The following is a 24,944-nucleotide window of genomic DNA, read 5'->3' on the forward strand; positions in this document are numbered from 1 at the left end:
TTTGAACAAATGTGTAATAACAGGTATTTACCATTATGGTATCATACAGAATACTTTTGCTGCCCTAAAAATCCTCTGTGCTCTGCCTATTCACCGCCCCCAACTCAGCCTTGAGCCTTTTAGAGTCTCCTTAGCCTTATCTTTTCCAGAATGTCATATAGTTAGAATCATACAACATGTAGCCTTTTCTCATTGGCTTTTTCCACTTAGTAATGTACATTTGAGCCTGCTCGATATCTTGTCATAGCTTGATAGCTCATTTCTTTTAATGCTGAATAGTATTTCCTTGACTGGCCATAGCACAGTTTGTTCATCCATTCACCTACTGAAGGACGTCTCGGTTGCTTCTAAGTTTTGGCGATGATGAATGAAGCTGCTATAAACATCCAAGTTTTTCTGAAGACATAAAATTTTAACTCCTCTGGGTAAATACCAAGGAGTGAGACTGCTGGATCAAATGGTAGGAATACCTTTAGTTAGTTTTTTTTTTTTTTTTTTTAAGAATAAAGTGCTGTTTTATTGATGGCCTTTGACAACTCTTGAGCTCTGCCCTCGAGGTTCAGGGGAGGACCCATGGGGATGACAGGTCTGCTCTACTCTCCCTCATCCCCAGAGATGGCAGGGTCATGCCCCTGGCCCTGACCACTCCAGAGCATCATACTGAAGGGCATCAAAGTGCCCTCACATTCTAAAACTCTGATATGGGACTTGGCATATTACAGGCATAGATAAAAATCTCCAGTAACCCCATTCCTGTTCTCCTTCAATCTGTGGTCAGATTTCTTACCTTTGGGGGTGGTTTCTGAGGCATTAAGGGCTCCCTGAATGACGGCCTGTGCTTCAGAGTTCTTTTTCTTCAGGAAGTCTATAGTTTCTCGTAAATCCAGCAGCTCAGTGTCCTAAGAGAGGCATGACCATCGTGTCATTAGTTGGGACTGGGAGCCCCTACTCTGCGCCAGGCAGTGGGCTAGGCACTGGAATTCTTCCAGACTTGATAGAGAAGGCAGGGAATTCTCCGAGGGGAGGATTCAGGGTGATGGGACGGAGGGAGAAACCGGTGCTCAGAAGAGAGGGGAGGAGGTTAGCCCTGGTCTGTGCGTGAGGAGAACTCGCAGCTCTCCTACCTTCTCCTCTGCTGTCTCTGCCAGGTGTCGGAGGCGGGATGTCATATTCACCAGGCTCTGCTCGAAAGCTGCCACTAGATTAGCCTGAAATAAACACAGAAGGAGGTGCCTAAGTTGCCTGAGGCTTGGGAAAAGAAAAGCCTGCGATGGGAGGTAGTTTGAGGTGATTTTCTGTGTCATAGCACTGACCAATGCCAACAACCCTCTTGGTGATTTTTGAATATCGATTTCCCTGAGCAGAGAAGGTAGAATCAGACATCTTTCTGGCCTGAAGAGATCTTCTGGCGGGGACCAGCTTCCTGACAGCATTAAGGCAAGGCAGGCTTTTGGAGGCTCTTGGACTCTTGGGATCGGGTACCTATCATTACCAGAGGTGGGACTGTCCCTCTGCTCTTCAGGAGGGCCATACTCTCTGGGTCATTCTTATTATCTTGACCTAATGCCTCCATTTTCTGACAGGCTGGCCCCCATGGGGCCAAGTCACCTCCCAGTAGAAACCATTTGGTGCCTCTCTCCACCACTGCTTTTTTTTTTTTTTTAAGATTTTGTTTATTTGACAGAGAGAGACAGTGAGAGAGGGAACCCAAACAGGGGGAGTAGGAGAGGGAGAAGCAGGCCTCCCACCGAGCAGAGAGCCCGATGCGGGGCTGGATCCCAGGACCCCAGGATCGTGACCTGAGCCGAAGTCAGACGCTTAACGACTGAGCCACCCAGGCGCCCTCCACCACTGCTTTCAAGCACCCTCTGTTCTTAACTCCATCCCGCTTTTCCTAGTTCCTGGTTTCTCCCCGCTGTCTTTGCAGGGCTGGAGAGAAACAGCTCAGGAAAACTTCAGGGGCGTTCCAAAGTTTGGCCACTAGATGTCACGTGTGATTCATGAGGAGGAGGCCGGTGGGGGAGGGTGGAGCTGAGGCAACTTGGAGCCGGGCTAGCACTCTAAGCTGTTCACCTGGCAGCAAGATGTACAGGGAAGGTGAAGGGAACAAAGCATGGGGCCAGAAAGGGGAACATGAGGGGATGGAGAAACAGCCGTCACTGGAGGGTATCTGAGCAAGTCAGTGACTCTAGCAAGAAGCGACAGGCATATTTTGGGCAGACCTTTCCTACAGAGCTCGAGGACGTAGGTCTATGACGCTTGTCACTGCTTTCTGTGGGCCCCTGATTCTCTCTTTCGGTTGGGCCAACTCTAGTTTTCAGCCTCTGCCCTTGAAACATGCCTGGAAGCTACTATCATTTGACAGTGGCTGGTGGCAACCGGTCTGGGCCAATGTGAGCCGCCTTGTCCACGTGCATGCACTATGAACCTGTCAAGCCTGGGCTCTCCTTGGCAGACACATGTCATGACCCCGAGCCGTTGACTTTCACCCACTGTACAGGGAACTCCTGTTTTCTTGGCCTTGGGGTGTCTCTTGTTCACTTCCCTACATCCCTGTATAGGTGTGTAAACAGCCTGCTTGGAGTCCCTGGACATCTCTTCATGAGGGACCCCAACAACGGTTAGCTCCCCTTCTCACCGGGGGCTCCCTCTGCTCTGGATGGGCGTTCTTCCTGTCTTCTACACATCCTCTCCCTCCTCTGAACCTTCCCTAACCCTCAGCCTCACCAGGGTGCCTGTAAGACCTCAGGGCTGAGCAGTGGTGCCAGACAGAGGCTGGCTCTCTGGAGAGGTGAAACGGCTTGCGGCCCCTCCCTGTCTGGGATGTGTCCTCCGCGTGGGCAGCTGGGAAGTTCCACAGAACGTGACCAAAGCTCTGTCAGCAATCAGGGGATCCTGGAGAGTTCTGGCATCACATCTCCTGCTTGAGGGCAGGGCTCTGACCCTCAGCGGGACTCTGCCTCTAAAATTCAGAACCCATCTTGTCTGGCTGTTTGGTTTGTTCTCTCTTAGCCAAAGGGAACTTCCTGTTCAAAGAAAAATCACCTTCTAAATTCATTTTCTTGGCTCTCACCCATCCTTGACAGCATGATGGCTGACAGACTCAGTGTAAATGAATCAGACGCACTAATGCTCTCCGCCCACCTGGTGCCTCTCCCAGATGTGAATTTCCTGGGGTGTGCAGGACGTGACCCAGGCCACCAGCCGTGGTGGGTGGGGCACAAGGGAGGGGAGAGATGGTGCTTGCTTATATTATAATTTTTATGGGTCCCCAAGAGTGGAAGACGGTGGGTGATATGGGCTTCCGACAAACTGGTGAGTGTACAACTTATGAGTGGAGGGTTTGGGAAAAGAGAAATAGAGAATAACCAGCGTGGTGAGGGAACTGCTGTTGAAATAGGATGGAAACATGCAAAATCTTGGTGAAGAGTCTTCTCCCTGATCCCAAGGGAAGACCCCCAGGCCTGACAGCTGGGTTCCCCAGAGAGGAAGGGATGAGAGAAAACCCAGAAAGTCCGGCAGAAACTGTAGACATGGTCACTTTTGTGTGAACACTTGGAAGGCTCCTGCAAATCCGGCTCAGCTGTTGTTTACAGCTTTGGGGGAAAATGGCTCTTATGTTCTCCGTTTGCAACTTGGTCACAGGGGAGAAACTACCACAGCCTAGTGAGAGGAGGCAGCCTCATTTCCCCCCCATCCCACAGGGTCGAAAAGCCAAGGTCTACAGAAAGAAAGAAACTCATTCTACTGGGATGGACTGACGGCAGGTTGAGGGCAGAAACAAAGAATCCTGGCTCCCAACCTAGAGCTCAGGTAATTTCTGCCACCTGCCCAAGGAGATGGCTACAGAAAGGCAGCTGTGAGGGAGGCAGCTGGCCCGGAACGAGAGTGTGTTTCTAAGTCGTGTCACACTCGTCAGGCAGAATGTTCATAGCCAGTTCTGTGCCCGCCCAGTTCTGTGGCCTGAACAAAGACAGGAACATACCCCAGGGCAGCAGCAAAGAGTTCTAAGGGCTCTCTAATACATGACTACTTGTGTCCATGGCCAATGGCAAGGTTGTTCCCACGTCCATGCAGAACCACTGATAATCCTCCTCGCTTTCTCTAAGGAGTTCAAAGACCACGGGGCGTGAACTCATCCATACCTATTCATTAGGGTGGGGGCAAAAACAGTTCTCTATAAAAATCGAGACTCAGTGAAGGCCAGTTTCCCAGTCCTCTGTCATAAAGCTGTGAACAGGACCCGCTCCCTTGGAATCTAAGCCCAGGGGATACCTTACGAGAGAATTCTCCTCCTTTGGCTGAACTTATCTGACTTACGGCCAAAGTAACTGCCTGGGTCTTCCCCGACTTTATGGCACTCACATTGGCAGAAAGTTGAGACGTCAGGGTGGCCACTTTTTCCTGGGATGATTCCAGTTCCCTACGAAGCTTCCGGATTTGCTGTGAAGGGGAGAGAAATACACACTTATGGCAGCAGCAGAAGTAGGAGATCTGGAAGCAGAATGGGGTGCAGTGGTGTTAACAAGCAGAGACAAAGGCTTCACACCCTACCTCGGATTGCATCCTCTCCTCAGCCTGAAGAAGGAGCACAGGAGAGAAAGAGAGAAGGAGGTAGTTACTACGGAGGTGAGCAAGCCAGGCCCCAGTGGCAGGGCGGAGAGCTTGGAAGAAGCGTGACTTGGAGGTACGGAGAGGCTGAAACTCAGCGTCTTGGCCGCCCTGGTCCCTCACAAGATGGGCTGAGACCCTACCCTTGGGTTCCAATAAAAGATTTCTCTGGAGCTCGTCTCTAGCCAACTTTGTCATTGCCAAGAAGGCTAGGAAATGGAACTCCAGTTGATCTGAAGACTAATCCTTACTGCCGCAAACTTGAAGGAGTAAAAAACCGGGGGCAAAAAAATCTGAGAACCAAGTTACACCTAACGGCCAAACGCAGGGTGCCCAGTCCCCTGCAGGGAACACTTGGTAAATGCGGTACACTATTAGGATGCTGGAGTCCCATAAACCTAAGCCTACCTAGCCTACTTTGCCATGAATGCTTCCCACTTACCCTGGCACAGAATGGGCTCTATCACAAGGGGATTATCGATTTTTCAAAGGAGGGGAACCAAAGGGCACCAGAGTTTGCTCAGGAAATCGGTGGTAAGGCCAGAAAGACTACTGAGGAACTGATGCACTCAACCGAGTGCTCCAAGCTAGGCAGCTTCCCCCGCCCCCACCCCAGATCCACAAGGCATCATGAACAGGTAGCAGTCCCCCTCCCCAACCCAGTTCCCCAACCAACCCAGGTTCTGGGGAGGAGTGCAACGGCAGGCAAGAGGGGATGAGGGAGGAAGAGAAGTAACGCTCTTACTGAGGAGTAAGTGGAGGAGGCACTGGAGGCCAGGGACAGCACTGAGCCATGAACTGAAAGAGAAGCAGAACACAGAGTTAACAGAGGGTTCCAGGGACAAGGGGTTCCTGGGCAGAGCCCGAAGGCAGGAGTTTGGATTCTGATTCTGGAGGGCATCTGGAGCAAACAGGAAGAACACCACAGGGGACCCAACTGGTAGCACGACAGCCCCGCGCAGGCAGGTGTCTGCTGAGGAGGCAAGGTCCTGAGCAGAGCTAGCCTCCTCCTTCAGTCTACGTTCTCGGGCAGCCTGGGGATGGCGGGCCCTCGCTCAGCCTGCTCCTGCTCCGCGGGGCACGAGGGTTCAGGGAGAGGGGAAGGAGGTGTTTGTGGACAGGCGGGAAAGTACTTGAGCTGCGGAAGAGGGCAGTTTCCCATCAGAGCTGCTCAGAACAAATCCTGCGATTCGGCCCGAGTCTCCTCTCCTCAGCTCCGGGGACCATGCAGGAGGCCAACAGACTGAAGTGTAAAATTCTCGTTCTGATGCTTCCCTAGCCCCACCGAGAGAACCACAGCGCCCCTGCAAGGATGCCTCCAGGCGGAGCGGCCTGAAAACGGCAGGAGGTCTGCTCTCCGGCGGTCTTCCAGGCTCTGGCCATGAACACACGTCACGACGGACAACCATAGGGCCCTCCCTGAAGCTAACCTTTGGAACATTCTTGAAAGAGGAATGAGATGCCTAATTCTTTCCCAGGGTTTAAGAGCCGCCCTTACATCCCTGGACCTTTCCACATCTGCTGAGAGACTGGGGGGAAGGAGAAGCCGCTGCTGCAACGAGGAGGGGAGGAGCTAACAGTTTCGGGAGCACTCCGAGGGGTACCATGTAAGCCTTCCACGCTCCGCTTCCCTCCCCCGGCCCCGATGGCGGATGCTCCATCCCAAAGCCCCAGTGCCAGACGGTGCCACCCAAAGGTTTCTGGGCCCCTAGCCCCTTCAAAGGGATGGGAAGAACTGAAATGGCCCCGACTTGATGTTCTGTGAATCATATACGTGTGTGTGGTGGTGGCAGTGGCGGCGGTGGTGGGGGAGGGGCCCCAGCAGAGCTGGGATGAGCGTGAACCGCGCTGGCATGAAGTCTCACCATCGTCCGTGGGGTCTCGGAAGGATCCTGACCGAATCATTCCCTTGGGTCTCTCGGCCAGGGACAGGGTGCTCCCCATTTGGGAGCCGCTGTACAGCTCGAAGGCCGCCTCGTGGGTGGGGATGCTGTTGGAGCGGGTGATTCTTGGCGTGGTGGCCGCAGTGGGACTCACTAGAAGGACAGAGGGGAGGGGGGACAGGAGAGGGAGGGGGAGGGCAGGAGAAGAGGCAGGGTCATCAGCTCTCCGGGTCCCTTGGGGAATGGAGCACCAGGAGCACGGGAGGCAAATGGTGAGGGGGAGGGGGGCAGGCGAGGGAAGGGGAGGGCAGGAGAAGAGGCAGGGTCATCAGCTCTCCGGGTCCCTTGGGGAATGGAGCACCAGGAGCACGGGAGGCAAATGGTGAGGGGGAGGGGGCAGGAGAGGAAGGGGGAGGGGGGCGGGGGAGTGTGCAGGCAGCTGGTGGTTAGGGGTGGGGTCGCTCCCAGGGAGATCAAGCCCTAATGGAGAAGGACCCTGCTGTGGGGAATAAAGGGGGAATAGCGCTTCCTATTTTCAAAGACCTTCCCTCAGCCCTGCCTGCCCGGGGAACTGTCGCTTTTGAAGGTCAGGCTGGGGGCCTGGCAGCTTTTCCGAAACCTTCACATCACTTGAATGTGCCAATGAAATGGGACGTTGTGGTTCCGTAGAATACAACTGGCAGCCTGCGAGGACTAAGAATTCAGACCAAGACTCAGATCTGAATGATGACGAAGAGGCAGCTAGAGAAGGGGGCCGGGCTCTGGGCTCAGACGGGCTCGGCACTACGGGAGGGACTGAGACTCTCCCCACAAGGGTGTCATTCTAGGCCACTGGTCGGTCCTGACGCAGCAAGAAACACAGCCCTCTCTGCCCAGCATTCCCCTGGCTGGAAGGTCAGACGGATGGAGCAGGTGAGAGTGTCAGAATCTGCTTTGAAGTTGGGCTCTGCTGAATCCCGGCTGATCTGCAGCACCTGCTCCCCTCCGCCCCTCCCCCTGCTGGGGTTACAGCCTCCCAGGGGGGTTCACAGCCACACGGAGCTCCCCTTGCCTATTCTTTTGCCTCCAAAGATAGGCGGATGTCTAGTCCCTCCATAAGGACCTGCGCAGAAGACGATTTTACACCTCCCTTGGCCCTTCCGAATACGTAAGGTGATCATGGTTTAGCCCAGCCCCTTCATCCTGCAGCATCAGTGCATTTCCTCTTGTTTGGTCCTCAGTGCAGATGGAGAGCAAGCTGGCCCCGTCCTCCACCTAACGGCCCTTCAGCGACCAGATGACCTTTCCTTACGAATCCCTCCCTTCTCTAGGCAAAACGATCCTGATTCCGTTTTTCCTCAAATGCCCCACAGCCGTCCCACAGCCTGTTACAGGTCCTCGCGTTCCCTTACTGCGTTGCTTCACTCAGCTGAACGAGGAGGTGGATCTAGAAAGACACAGCAAACCACAGGCCTGTCCCAGGCTCTATCCTAAAGGGGTTCCCACTGGGCCCATCACGGCCTGGTGCTCCCCGGGGCCAGGCCTCCACCTTGAGCTCCCTCCCCTCCCTGCCTCTGAATCCGCCGTCTCTTCCAGCTTCCCTCACCAGCCTTTCTCCTCAGGCCAGCACGTGTCTTCAGCAGCGCTGCCTTCGGCGCTAGGCTGGTCCTGGCCCAGCCACAGCCGCCGGGGAACCGCACTTTTCTGGGTTTGTAGGCAGAGTCCAAAGTCTGCAATCAACGGTTCCCTCCTTCCTCTGGACCATCCCAGCCATGGCCGTCTAGTATTGCTGCCCTGGGCGTGGCTGGCGGCTCCTTTCTGGAAAGGACTGCCTGCTCCCTGCACTGGTCTGATCTCCAGGCCTTGCTTGATGGCTCTCCCACTCCATCATTCAGACTCCCCGGTGCTCCAAGCACCCTACAGCTTACAGCTGGTGCCCGAGGGCGACTTTTCAGTTGAGGATCTTGGAGCACTTTGCCCTCAATCTGAGTTTGGACGGATACACTGAGGCACCACGAAGGGGCACAAGATAGCGGGAGTCATAGAGGAGATGGAACCTAAAGTCCAGCTGCCTTGCCTCACCCGGCAGGGTGAGCCCTGCCTCATCCCGTGCCGCAGCGAGTGACCGGAAACACTGACCTATGTTGGTAAGCTGGCCCTTTGCGCTCAAGGACATGGAGAGTGCAGGGGGGGAAGGCAGCTCTGACTGGTCGTCGGACTCGGGCAGCCCACCAATGGTATGAGAGTGTCGCCTCTCCTTGGTCTCCTCCTGGGACTGAAGCTGGTACCTGCAGGACATAGCAGAAGGACTCAGTCTGAGCAGCTACAAAGTGCTATCAGAGGTCTGGCGGGTGTGGAGGTTCTCAACGCAGGACAAGGAGAAAAGGGGGGGGAGCGGACAGAACTGCCTGAAGAGGGAACAAGACACGTGCTGACTCAGCATCTTCTCCCACACCATCAAGAGAGTCCCGAAGGACCAGCAGGTATCTCTACGGGCTATCATGAGGCGGGGACGGAAATGACAGAGGGGGCATGAGAGCCTCTACCCGGAAGCTCAGGGCAGAGCTTTGCGGCTCCCTCTGTGGGCTTCCCAATTGCAGGAGATCTTCACCTCGACGAAGAACTCAGTGATCACTGGGGTGTCCTGCTCTTGCCCACTGGAGTGACCCCCGAGGCAGCCTGTCCTCCCGCTGACTTTGAGGAAAATTACAGGGAGGGCGTTTGGTCAGGATTGGGCTAGCACCGGCCGGGGCAGGTGGGTGAGGATTCCCACGTGCCGACTTGTTTCTCCTCTGTCACCAAGGAAGAACACTGGCCATAAAGCTGACTCACACATCACAGTAAGCCTGGGTAGGGCGCTGGGTGGTATATACACAGGAACCGCAGGCAAGTAACTCAGCTAAAGGGGACACTGAATTCATGACTGGGACTCAGGACAGGTCAAGGTACAGATTTTTATACCGACCAGGGAACCCAGATACAGGGAAGGGCAAACACATTGAAGGGGTTACCTGAGCCCTTTCTTGGGAAGAGTGTTCCGATCCCGCTGATTACTGCGTAGAAAAAGAAAAAGAGAAGCATGTGAGTCCATCTTAGAAACTCGAGTTTGGGATCATTGGTTTGCGGGACACAACACCTAACACAGGACATCAAACTGTGGGCCCCTTTATCTCTATAAACAAAATAGGAAGATCTTTGCCACCCGCCTCTGGGCTTACAGCTTGAGAGGGTCACTCGAAATGCTGAGTGTTTTTCTCTGTTTGGGAATCAGGACGTGGCCAGCTACTTAAAAGGTCCTATTAGGGTGTGATATAATAGAAACCAGTCTGGCCTCAAAAGCAAACGCTTTGGATGACACGTGAAACTAATTATGGAATCTCGGGTAAGCCGTTTAATGTCTGTGTACCGGTGCCCCCACCGTAAAACGTCACGGTGATAATGATGATGATAATAATAATGTATAAACACAGTAATTTAAAACTCCTACTTATCTCACGGAGCTGTTGTGAAGCAAATGAAATTACTTAACGAGGGTGAAAAAAATGTTCAAAGTCACAATATGACAATCAAATATGGGACCGTGTTACTGACGGTGAAAGGGGCCAGAAGCACAGGGACGGACCCAGGCTCAGCTGTGTCTCTCTCCACCCACCTGTCCAACTGCCCAGTTCTGGGGCTTCCGCTCCAGGCCAGCTCTTCTGCCTCTTCCTCTGGGGGTGCGGCAGCGGGGGCAGGTGGGGTGGGGCCAGGAGTACTGCTGGGGAAGGCACTGGGCAGGCTCATTGGCATCTGGAGGGACTCCATGCTCCTGTGCAGGCCTGAGAGTTTGGGGTACATGCGGGTCTCTTTGGGGACACTGAAACCACTCATTAGCTCCAGGCCCTGGGAGAAGCTGGCTGAGTTAATATTGAGAATGGGTGCTGGACTGGGGGTGAAGCAAGAAGGAAGAGGGCTCCCGCTTGCTGAGCTTGTGGGATGCAGATCTGGGACCTTGGAAGCGTGGGCATCACTCGATGATGGCAGATCCAGACTGTTGGAGTTGACCTTGTCTAGGTTGGCTAGTGAGGGTGGCTTGACAAAGCTCTTAGCTGTGGCCCTGAGGGAAGTGAAAATTAAATGAAGTATTTAGAACCACAGAGTTCCAGAAGCGCGAGGCAGATTGGATCTCAGAGTACTCTTAGTCTTGTTTCCCCGTGTCTGGCTGTTTAAGCGCAGAGGCTTATTATCCCAATGCTGCTGTGAAATACGCTGGAAGGAAATCTGCTATCTGACTCGGGGTCCTTCAAGTCTTAGTGAGGGGGAAGGCACATGCACGTGGGAGACCCCGCGGATTTACACACAAATGGGTACACGTGTGTCAGTAGACAATAGTACAACCACTAGGACAAGCGCTGAAGACAGGTTAAGGGCTGATCGGGGAATAGAATAAATGAGGTGAGTTTTGAAAGAGGGAGAAGGAACTTGGCATATAGGGGAGTGGGTGGGGGGGGGAGCTGTGCAAAGGCCCAGAGGCCAACGGTGGCTAGGCCATGCCTCGCTCAGTCTCAGGAGTACACGGATATGGAAAAGAGAGAGCAGACAGACAAGGAAGAAGCTGCCCAGTTTGGGTACCTGAGAGGGGTTGGTGGCAGCTCCGCCAACTTGGTGGCAGGGGGGTGGCTGGCTTGGTTCTTAGGAGTACTCTCTGGGGAGCCAATGCTCTTCAGGGAGATGTTGTCCGAGTCCAAGGCCACTGCCTTGGCTTTGGCTTTCTCCTTTTCCCGATCCGTCTGATTGACAGGGGCTGGAGTGGTCCGCCCACTGGCCACCTTGGAAGGTTCCTTTAGTCGGGAGGGGGTAAGACCCCCCTGCTTCGTGCTGAGGAGGCTGGGGTCAATACTGCTGCTGACAGGGCGAGGTCCGCCCCGGCCGCCGGTCACGCTCATAGAGCTAGACTTGGCTGGCCGGGGCAGGCTTCGGTACTGGATGTTGGAACGGGCGCCAGGAGCCAGGAATCCGGGCTCTGCACTGTTGGACACATCTAGGCTAGTCTTGCGTCCATTCACGGGCTTGACAGGGATGCCTGAGGACTTCTGGATCTTGCTGAGAGTGGCTGAACCACCGGTCTGCATGACGGTGGCTGTGCCTGTGGCGGGCGGCGGCTTCTTGTAGCCAAAAGACCCCGAAGCGGAGGGGCGAGCAATGCCGGAGGGAGGCTTCTTGGCATCGCTCAGGCGGTCCCGGCCGGCGTCCGAAGAGGAGCGCTGCAGCCCCGTGTTCTTCACGGCAAGTTTGCCCTTGTCGGCAGCTTTGCCTTCAGGTTTGCCTGCAAGAGGGCAGGAAAGGACGTAAGAGTAGCCGAAACTGGGGCACCTGGGTGGCTCAGTCGTTAAGCGTCTGCCTTCGGCTCGGGTCATGACCCCCTGGGTCCTGGGATCAAGCCCCGCATCGGGCTCCCTGCTCTGTGGGAAGCCTGCTTCTCCCTCTCCCACTCCCCCTGCTTGTGTTCCCTCTCTCGCTGTGTCTCTCTGTCAAATAAATAAATAAAATCTTAAAAAAAAAAAAAAAAAGAGTAGCCAAAACTGACCAATATCTTGGCAGTATCCCGGCAAATCCTTTTCTTCCCCTCCATGGGAGAAGGAAACATTGTCAACGTGCTTTAGAATTTCGAGGCCTCAACACATGTAAGTGGGTACTACGTAAGCAGATGACATTTCTTGCCAGAGGAAGGAGACCGGGGAGGCGTGGCCTCGGGGTTTTGTTCGTTTTGCTTTTTGTTATTTTCTCCTTCTAGGGCAGGATATTCCATTTGGTTCAAATGGCAGAGGCAACCACAAAGGTTATTAAGAAAGAAGTGCATCGAACAACTGGTCAAGGAAGGGAAAAAAGGAGGAGATGCAGACAGAGTATGGCCATACCTCCTGGTAAGTAGAGATTGGAGGGAAATGTGGACGAAGGTGAGAAGTTACCCAAGGGGCCAACTTTGGGAGCAATACAATTCTGATTTAATGTTTTCTTGGGACCTCCTTGGGAGGTGAAGCAAGTACCTTGTGAAGACAAGCACACCAGCCAATTGTCTTGGGAAATGTTTGAGGGCTGGTCCAACTAGTCTCTGAACGTAACACGCTCCCTCCACTACCTCTTCTGAGCTGTATGATTTTGGCCCTGCCACTGAAACCCTTTGTGTTGTTATTTCTACAGGTGTCAAGTGGAGATAGTAACACCCATCATCCCTAACTCACAGGACTGTTGTGAAGACCAGACCATACATATTAAAGCACTCTGCCAATGTCTGCCATCATCTTGCGGGCTAAGGACCGTTAAGAAGAGGAACAACCCAAGAAACACGTCTTTGCCCTCGTCCCTGCCTTCACTCCAGCCTCACCTGCGACTTTGAGGGCACTCTGGGCGGTGTGAGTGATGGGGGACGTGACAGCCACTGGCGGGGTCTTGCCCTTCTTCAGGGAACCGGGGTGTCCCAGGCTCACAGGCTTTTTCAGTTCTCCAACCTTGGATGAATCATCACAGCTCTCGGGCCGCTCTCTCCGCCACTTCGAAGTCCCGGGTTCCATCTTCAGGCTACCGCTGTCGTACTCCAGTTTTTTGGGGGCCTTCTCCTCTGACTCACTAAACCAGCTCAGCCCACTTTCGGCCAGTGAGCGCTTCTCTGAGTCTGTGCGGAGCTGAAGGAAGGAAGAGAAAAAGCAGAGTGGGATGCTCACCTGGGGATGGGAAAAAGGAGGTGGAGGGGATTGGTTTTGGTGGCTGGGTGGCCCTGCTCTTTCCCGAGTATTATGTCAACCCAGGGTTTCTACCTACATCTCTAAGGGGCCGGAGAAAAGACAGACTATGTTATCTCAGGGCTTTTTTTTTTTTTTTCGCTTCTCTGGCTGGAATAACTCTTACAAGCATCACTCCAAGTCAGCGGGGACACTAAATACAGGGGCTCCGAAGGCAACAGCTAATGTCTTAGGTGACTGGTTGGTAGCCTCAGGTTTCTTTGGGCCACCTCTAAAAGGACCTGGCCAAAGGCACATGGGAACTAGTCCCACGGAGTGGGGGGGGTGCATGTGCAAACCCATCTGCCCCGTGGTTCATCATGAGAGGGTGGCCTGGGTGTTTGTAAACTCACGTACCGCTACTGTAGAGTTCCTGCGAGAAGCAGTGGGCGTCGTTGGGAGGGAGTTGAGGGAGGAACTGGCATTGAACTCTTCTGAGCTGAGGTTGTCCGAGGCATCACTGAGCCCACTGCTGATGGAGCTGCTCTCATCCCAGCTGTAGGACAGGAGAGAAAAGTTAGCAGTTAGAACAGAAGTCAAGACAAGGCATAAAACTGTCATATGCATGGAAGAATGGCTATTCCAGCCTATAGACTGGCCAGGAGGAGAAAGCTTGAAGGTTAGTCCCGGGTTTGCCAGTAACTTGAAGTATAACTTGGTGGTGTTCTTGTATAAAAGGAAGAAAATCTGTCTTTATCTGGCAAAGGAAAACATTACATCTCCTCAACAGAAAGGGATACTGTAAAGACAAGGTAATTCTTGGATCGATCTAATTAAACAATTTCCTCTCCCGATCGATGGTCTCCATCCTTACAGTTACCATGTCTTTGTTCATTTCTGGATGTGTTCTCCGGGTATTTTCCCTCTCTTTTTCAAAATTTTCCATACCTGGTAACAAGGGCCAGGAAAAGATTTATCTTTTCTAGGACCCCTAAGACCTGTCGTTTCTCATTGCTCCCCTGCTTATACAATTTGCTGACCCCGGGATCAGGCTTTGCTTCCAAGCAGCATGTACCGCTCTGCTGATAAATGAACCACACGTAAGGTGCTGTGGCCAAGCATAAGCGCCAAATTTGTGCTGAATAGTTTCCTTTTTCCGCCAATTGCTTGGACTATCAGATTTGTGGTATCTGGGAGAGACTGTTGTTGAGCATCTGTATATGCAAGTCTTACTATAAAGAACCCTAGTCCATATACTAAGTGAAATTAAGACAGCCTCCATCTCTGTGGAGCTCGGACTCTACAACATTCCCTTGGATGTTCATCTTTTTTTGTGTTTAACAACTTTTGCAGTTAGAAAGTTAATTCTTACCATCGGACCTAAATAGCCTCCTCTGCCTTGATACCAACTTCCTTTTGTTCTCTCCTTATTGGCTGTTCGCAAGTTTCTTCTTCACATTATTTTCTGAGTTCAAAATCTGTTTCCTAGAACCTTTTTTCAAAGGTCCTGTGTTCTACACCTTCCACTGTTTCTATTACTTCCTTCTGGACCTGAAAAAGTCCTTCAGATTTCACTCAAATTTTAGAGCCCAAAACTCAACACGGACTTCAGGAAGACTGCAATATGAGAGCATTTGTTTGTGCCTGTAGGAATCATTCTCTAAATCCTTGCATCTGTGTTCACAGGTTTGTTTATCGGCTTTGCGTGTGTGAGGGATTAAGAGGCTAAAGATGTTTTTTGTGAATTAGCTGGTATCTGGAAAATTTTTCCTTTTAGATTTATTTTGAGTGTCAGATCATGGAACAAAAGTCAGACATACAAGCCATCTAAGTTCTTGGCCCAGATTTCAGCTGGCCTCCCTTTAATTTATTTGCTGGGAATAGGAAAGTGGGTGGTTTGGACATTTGGCTTGGTTGCTCTGGAGTGATTAATCCAAATACATTGAGAAAGAGCAAAGAAAGCATGGGGATTAGAACACACTACAGTGTGATTTCAATTTTATTACTAAGAAATACAGCCCTTATTAAAACAAGCAACCTCTTTTTTCCTCCACCCATGACATATATTAATCCCGCATTTATCTTGGGCTAAGATACCAGAGCCCCCATTTTGTAGGGAAAGCAGACTGAGGAGGAAAGATCAATTCTGGCTTTATGATCCGATCAGCTCTTCTGGGTCAAGATAAGATCTCTGGCGAGCAAACAAACAAACTATTCACAACATGTTCTTTTGGGTCAAAGACAGAGGAAGCCTGTAGCACTGAACCTTCCATCTGAGATTAATTATTGGTAATGAAGGTCTTGGAATGGAGAAAAGTTTTATGGACGGGCTCTTGCAAAAAAAAAATAAAAAAAGAAGGGCTGCTGCAGTCCACCAGTCTAAAAGAAACCAACTTTGCCCTACATTTATGGAAAGCCTAATAGCAAAATAAAGGAGGGGAGTGCATCGTCTCAGAGAGGGTTTCGGTCCTCTTTGCCCAAAAGACGTTCCTGGGTCCCAATTCCTAAAGTGAGAGAGTATCAGCCTAAAATTCTTGGGCAAGGTTGGCTAGAGGATTTAAAGATTTCCTAGGAAAATTCCTTTGCAGATTCTGGACAAAAGGAAAATTCTGTTGTCATTACCCAAGGGTTAAGCATGTCCACTGGAGATGCTATAGTGGAGGGAGCATATTTTCCTTCTTTAAGACAAATATTAGGAAATAATGGATGCTATAGTCAAGACTCAAACATTACATGAAATTATAAAGGGAAAAAAAAATGCCCCCTTTCTGTTCTCCCACTCTTATTTTTAAAGTAACCACTGTTAATAGTTTCTTGTGCCTCCTTCGAGAAGATCCCCATTCTTCTGTGTTCTAGCTATTTGCTCTCTGGATCTGCCGAATAGCTGACATCATGGGCCCACACCTTATCATCTTGGGTCTCTTTCCCAGGCTCTTAAGTTAGAACCTCAGTCTTCCTCTTTGTTGGTTTACTTTCTTGTTTTAGTGAAGTACCTCTTCAAGGAGGTTTCTGAAAAAAGATGCTTGGGAAGCAAACTTGGTAAGATCTGACACATTATAAAATGTCTTTATTCTGTTTTTACATGTGAAATTTTGTCTAGCCATAGAAGTCTAAACTGAAAGTAATCTCCTCTCAGAATTTAAAGGCATTGCTCCATTGTTTGGCCTCTACTGTTGCCATTCTGATTCCTTGTCCTTAACATGTAACCTGTTTCTTTCTCTCTGGAAAGTTTTAGCATCTTCCCTGGTGTTCTGAAGTATCATTAATGATATGCCTTGGTGTGGGCTGATTCTTATCCATTGAGTTGGATACCTTCCTGGGCCTTTTTCACATAGAAATTTTCATGCATTATTCCTTTGATGACTTTCTCCTCCCCATTTTTCAGTTCTCTCTTCTAGAATGTCTATTATTCAGATGATAGATTTTGAGGCTGATGCTCTGATCGTCTTTCTTATTGTCCAACATTACATATATTGTTTTTTAACTCTACTTTTGGGGCAGTGGCCTCAATTTTACCTTCAGTTGCCTCCATTAAATTTTCATTTCTGCTATCATATTTAAAATTTTAAGGGTACTTTAAAAACAGTATATTGTTCTTTCTTTTAAGGATGCAATCTCTTAACTCTCAAAGATATTCATTCACTCATTTATTCAGAGGGGCAGGTTTAAAATCTCTTCATACAGTTTCTGGTTCCAAGTAGCTTTTGTCTGTTTGTATTGGTGAGGCTTTCAGGTGACGGACCCTTCTTAATTGTCGGATGATCCTTGGCTGTTTGCGCATAGGTAAGACTAGAACACCTGTTATAGGTTATTTAGAAGCTTTGTGTACATTGGTGGGACTTATCAATTATGGTTTCAGTATAGGGAGATGTGATTAGACTTATTCATTTGAGTTTTTTCTCTTGGGGGGGGTCAGATTTTCTAGAGATGAATCTTCCAAACTCCTGACTAGAGTTGCCTTTTGGGAAGTAGCAAAGGAGAGGATCTCAGAGTCTAAGTATTTCTTATATAAATTTTAAACCAATCCTCCTGTTTTTAGTTTCATCTCTTCCCCCACTATGGGTACCTGGTGTCACCAATTACCAAGCTTTTTGAGGGTTCTGGGCTGCAAACACAGGGGCTATGCAGCTTTCCTCACTACTGGTTTAGGATTCAGCTTTAAGTCGGTTAAATCAGCTCACACGTGCCATTCTGATTTCTGGCTTCCCCAAATTTTGTGGTTATTATTTCTTCCTTCTCCTATTCTTTGTCCTTGGGGTGTTAAGACTTAAGGAATAAAGAACCCGCCCCTCTCTGTCTTCTCTGCACTGGGAACCCTCTCCTGCCACAGCCCGTCGTCCCCTGTGCAAAGTTCGTCTAAAGCCACAGGGGACACTGACAGATGACAGCCTCAGCAGCTCGGCAGCCCCTCGTCCCCTGACCTCACTTATTCCCACCTGCAGCTTCCGAACCAGCACCATTTCAAGGGACATCCACACAGCAGCCAAGTTCACTGGGGCTGGGGCTGCCATGGTAGGGGCAGCCGGCTCTGGGGCTGGAATTGGGACTGTGTTTGGGAGCCTCATCATTGGTTATGCCAAGAACCCCTCTCTGAAGCAACAGTTGTTCTCCTACACTATTCTGGGCATTGCCCTCTTGGAGGCCCTGTAGCTCTTTTGCCTGATGGTGGCCTTTCTCATCCTCTTTGCCACGTGAAGGAGCCATCTCCACCACCCTTAGGTCTTTCTCCCGTATCTTATCTGCTCCGCACGTTCCTTTTCCTGTACCTCCCCAGGCAGCCTGGGGAAAGTGGTTGGCTTTGGGTTTGACAGAGGGAAGACAAATAATGTATTAATAAGAAAAGAAAAGAAAAGAAAAGAAAAGAAAAGAAAAGAAAAGAAAAGAAAAGAAAAGAAAAGAAAAGTAAAGAAAAGAAAAGAAAAGAAGAGGAAAGGAAAGGAAAGAAAAAAAGAAAAGAAAAGAAAGAAACTCTAAACCCTTTATGATCATTTTGCCCTTGTGAAATAGTGAAATATATTAAACTAATGCTACCAGCAGCAAGACCCCATAAATGACACTTAACAGAGCTCGCTCTTTTGGAGTAGACGTTCTGATGGGTAGACTTTGAGTAGAGTGAGGAGAGGACACATTAACTTTGGAGTTCCGTCACCAAATCAGGAAGAGCCAGAAGAAACCATCTAGATGATGTTTTGAAAAATCAAGACCCTGGGAGAAAACAGGCTGGATGGACACTTTCCCTCCCGAAACATGACTGCCTAAGGTCTAACAACAGAAAGTCTTTAGAAGAGTTTGCAGACTCTATCAGCTAATGAGCCAGACTTGCTACAGAGTAACTGCCTGGCCATTCAAGATAAGAGGGAGAAAGACAAGCAGCTTAAATATGGCACCAAGGGGCGCCTGGGTGGCTCAGATGGTTAAGCATCTGCCTTCGGCTCAGGTCATGATCCCAGGGTCCTGGGATCGAGTCCCGCATCGGGCTCCCTGCTCCTTGGGAGCCTGCTTCTCCCTCTGCCTCTCTCTCTCTCTCTCTCTCATGAATAAATAAATAAAAAGTTTAAAAAAAAAAATATGGCACCAAGGGGTACCTGGGTGGCTCAGTCGGTTGAGCATCTGCCTTCGGCTTGGGTCGTGATCTCTAGGTCCTGGAATCAAACCCCACATCGGGCTCCCTGCTCAGTGGGGGGTCTGCTTCTCCCTCTCCCTCTGCCCTTCCCCTGCTTGTGCGTTCTCTCTCTCTTTCATATAAATAAGTAAAATCTTTAAAAATAAATAAATAATTATGGCACCAAAACAATAAACAAAGAGGAGGGCAGGGCTCAGAGCTTGGGAGGGCTACTGCAGCTGTTATTTGGCACAAATAATCTCTCTCCGCTTGCTCTAAGCTGGGTTTTGCAATCTCCTTTCTATTTCTCTTTAAATTTGTTTCTCACATAGATCTCAGGTGCAGAAAAGAGGGTTGGGCAGCAACAAGCTAGGTCTAAATTTACTAGAAAAACAGAACGTAGAGAAGTTTTTCTAGTAAAATATTCGTTTATAATCCAACCTGCTTACAGTACTCGTTTATAATCCAACCTGCTTACAAATCCAGACCACCATCACCAACAGGCAACTGATGCAAAAAAGAAATGTTCTCTTATACATTTGCACCATTTACTTTGCGTGGTGTGAAAGTGTTCATTCTGGGAAGGCTGTTAGAGGAATAATGACACCTTACCATTTTCATCCACCCTCGGAATAGAAGAGAAAAATAAGTCGGAATAAACATATGAGAGATTAAGTCAGATATAAACAAGAAGATGAAAATGACTCTTGTCAAGGGATATTTCTAAAGTACTGGAACAGGTTATAGCAGTAAATTAAAGATTTTTCTCAGCAGGATATTCATTTTCTCGTTTACTGATCGCCTCATATCCTGTAGTCCTCCCTCCAAATCTCAAACTTCTCATTTCCTGTTTCCCTGAAAAGCATCAGTTTGTTCCCCCTGTCACTTTATCAATAACTTCAGTATGGCTTTAACTCTTTTATCTTTTCTTCCCTCCCTCAAGAGGTCCGCTGATTGTGTGACCATTTGCCTCTCAAATCTTTTTTTCCTCTCTATTTCTCCTGCTTTTGCTCTGGTTCAGAGCTAATGTCCTCTCACCCAAACCACAGTAAAAGCCTTCTTAGCGACCCCACTGTCTGTAAATTCTCCCTCCTTCCCACACACACTGAATATAATCAGAAGCCTAATCACCCATAAGTGTAGCACTTACCCAGCCTTCATTAGCTCCTCATTGCTGATATAATAAAATCAAAATTCTAAGGCCCGCTGGTCAAGATTATCCACGAGCCATCATTAACATAGGGTAGTGACTGAGAGCACAGATGTTATAGCAGACCAACTGAATTCAAGTCCTATATACTCTGCCTTGGGTTAAATTAAATCTCAACTTGGCAAACATTCACTGAGCTCCTGGTATTGACACGACAGTCTCAGTTGTATGGGCATTTAAAAGGAGTGACTATCAGAACAAGCTCACAGTCCAAGGGTGGAAGAAGACATATACATGAAATGAATACCATATATGAAGTTTAGACAACATACATAAGAGGATTCAGAGAAAGGAGTGATTTAATTTTCCAACAAAACACAGAAATATGACTTTGCCATGTTAGGATACAGATAAACGCAATGCTCATCTCCTTTTCCCTCGTCCCACCCTGCTCCAAATTGTTATGTCCTCTAGGATTCCTATTAGGTGACCAGCTGTCTCACCTAATTTCTTTTTGAAAGTACAGGCCTGTCTTATCATCACCGTGCAATCATCTGTGTCCTGCTGAAGATTCTGGAGTCTGGGCAATATTATGGGGACTTGACGACAATGTACATAAACCCTACCTACTCTCCATGGGTTTCTCCCTAGCTCTGCATTTTGAAATCTTACCTTTCTTCAATGCCCAGATCAAACCAAGTTTTCTATGAGGCTTCCCATGATCCTCCTTGCCAGAAGCAATCTCATTCTCTCTTACGGACACTGGACTGTGTTCCCTGAGGGGCAGGACTGCGTCTCACTCATCTTTGTACCTCTCATACTGCATCTTGTCCATAGTGGGCTTGTACACACCTGCAGGCTTGCACTCCTGCTTTCTGTGAATGTAGCAATGCATAAACTCAGGGAAGGGGTTATGATTTTGGAACTGCTTCTTACATATTCTTTAAGAATGATTAGTAGTTTGTTTCCAAGAAATCCTTGTTTCAGAGGGAATTTATATACGTTTTTTTTTTTTTTAGAACTTCCAGTTCTCTGCTTAAATTCTCCATCTATTCAATCTAATCCACCTTTTCTACTAGACCCTTAAAAATATTTATAGAAAGCATTTTACAATGTTGTCTGTTAATTCCAACATCTGGGTCATCTGTAGGTCTGCTTCTATTGACTATTTTTTCTCTCAGTTATATTTCCTGCCTCTTCATGAGTCTTGTAACTTTTTATCATATGCCAGATGTATGTAAACAAAGAACGGCAATACATGTACCTAGAAAAGGGCGCGCCCCTTCCTCTCTCAGGCTGTTAGGACTGAGAGCTGAGCCAGTCTTATCTGTAGCAGAGCTAGGTCTGGGCTTTGTTGTCTCTTTGGTTAAAGTTGGTGCACCACTGGTTTCAAATGTTTTGAGGGTAGGATCAAGATTGTCTCAGTAGGGCTTGGGATCTGACCATAGTGAGACTCCAGGTATCTCTCTCTATACTTTATAGCCCAGCCACCAGCTTTTTGGGCCGCTGTGGAGTTCTCTTTACTCTTGGTGGGCTGCTTCTATATACTCAGTGAAGGGCCATTGTGCTTTGAAGGGGTCTTTTTCTATCCTCCTGCCTTGCTCTCAAATTTCTCTGTGGTGTGTTACTGCTGGGTACTCAATGAATGCTCTCTGTACACTGGGTAGGGAGGAGGGTGTCTTTCTCATCTTTCTGCCCTGCCCTCCGTTATCAACTTGCTGCCACTGTGCGTATTAAGCAAAGTCCTCATGGGAAAGAATGAGGGGTGGGTGGGTACAACATCTGCTCTGGGATTTAGTTTCCTTATACAGCCAACATGTAGCGTTCAAAAGTTTTATATGAAGCTGAGCTACTTTCTCCTTATTCTCACCTACGGTAGGTTTTCTCCTCCTGCTGCTGTGCCTCCAGAATGAAAGCGGCCATGCATTTTTTTCTCTCCTAGCAAGGGCTTGTTCCCTTCTGGAATTTAGTTCAACTTGAATACTTTGCATTCTTAGATATTCAATTGTTTGTTTTCTAAGTTATGTTTGTTATTTATCCAGCTTATTCTTCTTATTTGGATGGGAGTGCCTGTACTGTGACACTATACCATTCCTTTCAATTAAATCAGCTTCTGGAGTGCTAATTCATCAAACCTTCCATCTAGGGCTGTAAGAATAGCAACAGATTCCTCTTTCTGTTCTCTTGCCCACTTCCTAGCACTGATACCACAGTCTTAGAGATACTTTGGTGCACCCCATCTCCTCTGTAGGATGAAAAGAAGGACTGTGAGGAGGCCAGCTCAACTGAACACTGTTCTGTTTGTGTCTGTGCAGACACATGGCAATGCACAGGGCAGGGAACACTCCTCCCCTCTGGGAAAAGCACCAACACTAACGTAGCTCTTGGCTAGGACTGGCCACCCCTCCCAGACTTCTTTCACACAGTCTGCTCCCCATACTTCAGGTCCAGCCATTCCGCAGAACTTGAATAGCCAAGGGAGCCTGCAGGCAGCCAGAGGGCCAAGGGTGTGGGCTAGCTAGCGGGAAGGGTGGACTAGCTTGTGACTACATAGGAAAAAATCCTCATTGCTTCTCTAGCACAGCATGGTCCTTAAAAGTCAGACTTGAATACTGAATCGTTATTTCTCCAGAATATATACGCCTGGTGAGTCAGTTAACAATTTTCCTGATTATTTACCACTTAATGGATAAGAGCTCTGTACACAGAAGCTGACTTTCCCCTCTGAAAGTGGAGAAGTATCTATAATAGGCTAGTGTTAAGAAATGGGATTTCAGGGCGCCTGGGTGGCTCAGTCGATTAAGCGACTGTCTTCGGCTCAGGTCATGATCCTGGAGTCCCGGGATCGAGTCCCGTATCGGGCTCCCCGCTCAGCGGGGAGTCTGCTTCTCTCTCCGACCCTCCCCCCTCTCATGTGCTCTCTCTCTCTCTCATTCTCGCTCTCTCAAATAAATAAAAATCTTTAAAAAAAAAAAAGAAAGAAATGGGATTTCAGGGTGATTATTTTTACTCACAGGCAGAGTTTATGGAATTGGAAGCCTAAGATATATCCCAAGGAGATACTTAGGACTTCTTGCTCTCCCATCTAGGAAAAGAAGGGCAATGCTTTACCATCTAAACTGGAAACAGGCTCCAAGACAGCAGGAAGCTATTTGACCACAGTGTACCCAACTTCTGAGAACTAAATCACCAACTACTTATAAAAAGAAGCCAGAGTTAGACTTGGGAGGCTTTTCAGTCCCCATCACTGTACCAACAAGGGTGGACTGTATTCTATGAGACACACAAACGTCAAATGGAGCAGAGGCAGAAAGGTCATCAATAGCCACAACTCTTGATACTGTCTCACTTGCTGGAGTTGATGGACAGTGGCCTAGGTCAGGCAGTTAAATAGGAAACAGTGACGAATGGTAAGATAAAGTGTAGATTAGACTTGAGATCTGATGGCAATCTGACAGTCAAGATGGGTGGGAGGCTAGCAAACGCGACAGCCCTGGCTCTGGGTTCCCTAAGAGCCAGGATGGCTATGGATCAACACAAAAGGAATATTTTGAGAATATAAGTGCTTTAGATAATGCTGTCAATGGATGGTTCTGCAGCCAAGAGTATTTCATGACATCTGCCCCTGAAACTGAAGTTACTCTTAGTACTTCAAGGGGACAGGGAAAAGAGTTCATAAAGTTTGGTCTAGGATTAGTCCAAGATAGAGTTAAACACATAAAGAGACTCAAAATTAATCTGTCCTCCTGGGGAGGTTAACTTTATGGCTAGAAATGGAACAGGCTGATTTCAAAGAGTACCAGAATACATTCTGGATACTTGCTCTCATCTTTATTATTATCATTAAAGATTTATTTATTTGTTTGAGAGAGAGAGAGAGAGAGAGAGAGAAAGGGAGGGAGAGAGTAAGTGGGGGGAGGGGCAGAGGGAGAGGAAGAGAATCTCAAGCAGACTCCCCAATGAGTGTGGAGCCTGTGAGTGCAGAGCCTGACACGGGGCTGGATCCCATAACCCATGATGAGATCATGACCTGCTTGCTCTCATCCTAAAAATTTCCATAACTTCCTTGGACTAAACCAGCAACCAGGTTAGAGTTTAGATAGAGGTTTCCTTGCTTATAACCTCAAGAATACTCTTGCCTTCTAGGATGAAATGTAATAGGTTAAACCATATGAAATCATCCATTTTGTAGGTAAAAAATGGTGAAACATGGATACTTTCATACAGTTCAACATCACATATGTTTATGTTCATGTTTGGCCTGTGCTTCAGCACTTGTCTGCTACGGAAGTGTAGTAGTGGAGTCTAAACTCTTTTTTTTTTTTTAAGATTTTATTTATTGGGGCACCTGGGTGGCTCAGTCGTTGAGCGTCTGCCTTCGGCTCGGATCATGATCCCGGGGTCCTGGGATCGAGCCCCTCGTCGGGCTCCCTGCTCGGCGGGAGGCCTGCTTCTCCCTCTCCCACCCCCCCACCCCCCGCTTGTGTTTCCTCTCTCGCTGTGTCTCTGTCAAATAAATAAATAAAATCTTTTTTTTTTTTTTTTAGATTTTATTTACTTGACAGAGAGAGACACAGCGAGAGAGGGAACACAAGCAGGGGGAGTGGGAGAGGGAGAAGCAGGCCTCCCGCGGAGCAGGGAGCCCGATGCAGGCTCGATCCCAGGACCCCGGGATCATGACCCGAGCCGAAGGCAGACGCTCAACGACTGAGCCACCCAGAGGCCCCTCTAGACTCTCAATAGGAGGAAAACCTAACAGGAAGAAATGGAGTCAAATGACAGAAATGATAACCTTTCCTGACCTAAGCCTTGTCTGGTACATCTGAGCAAGGGAACACATTCTGAACTCTGCTCAAGCCGAAGTTCCCAAGATATCCCATTCTTCATCTGTCTTTTATACTTTCTTCAGGCCCATTCCTGGAAGTGAGCCATTCAGCTGATAGCCAGCTCAGGGTCCCCCAAAGGTCACTCAGACAGCCATGGAAATGTGGGTTCCTAATGAGAGAATTAGTCAGTGATAT

General features: G+C 49.0%; 1 protein-coding gene and 1 pseudogene across 9 annotated transcripts in view; one reads left to right on the forward strand and one right to left on the reverse strand.

Moving 5' to 3' along the window:
- The window catches only part of NAV1 (neuron navigator 1), a 238,976-nt gene that overhangs the window by 17,884 nt on the left and 196,148 nt on the right, over positions 1-24,944 (reverse strand). For 4 of the 9 annotated variants that reach the window (XM_027610109.2, XM_027610106.2, XM_027610107.2 and 1 more), the window contains exons 7-18: positions 13,589-13,727; positions 12,838-13,135; positions 11,085-11,778; positions 10,126-10,569; positions 9,485-9,526; positions 8,613-8,761; positions 6,477-6,728; positions 5,357-5,409; positions 4,555-4,578; positions 4,366-4,443; positions 1,125-1,208; positions 788-899 (exon numbers count right to left, since the gene is read on the reverse strand). In XM_027610109.2, the coding sequence (XP_027465910.1) occupies positions 788-899; positions 1,125-1,208; positions 4,366-4,443; positions 4,555-4,578; positions 5,357-5,409; positions 6,477-6,728; positions 8,613-8,761; positions 9,485-9,526; positions 10,126-10,569; positions 11,085-11,778; positions 12,838-13,135; positions 13,589-13,727 (2,369 nt within the window). The remainder of the gene's footprint in view (positions 1-787; positions 900-1,124; positions 1,209-4,365; positions 4,444-4,554; positions 4,579-5,356; positions 5,410-6,476; positions 6,729-8,612; positions 8,762-9,484; positions 9,527-10,125; positions 10,570-11,084; positions 11,779-12,837; positions 13,136-13,588; positions 13,728-24,944) is intronic. The other 5 variants (XM_027610113.2, XM_027610112.2, XM_027610114.2 and 2 more) reach the window with 4 other exon arrangements.
- LOC118355993 lies at positions 16,930-17,866 on the forward strand (annotated as a pseudogene).

Source organism: Zalophus californianus, chromosome 10 (assembly GCF_009762305.2).
Source record: "Zalophus californianus isolate mZalCal1 chromosome 10, mZalCal1.pri.v2, whole genome shotgun sequence".
NCBI classification, from domain to species: Eukaryota; Metazoa; Chordata; class Mammalia; order Carnivora; family Otariidae; genus Zalophus; species Zalophus californianus.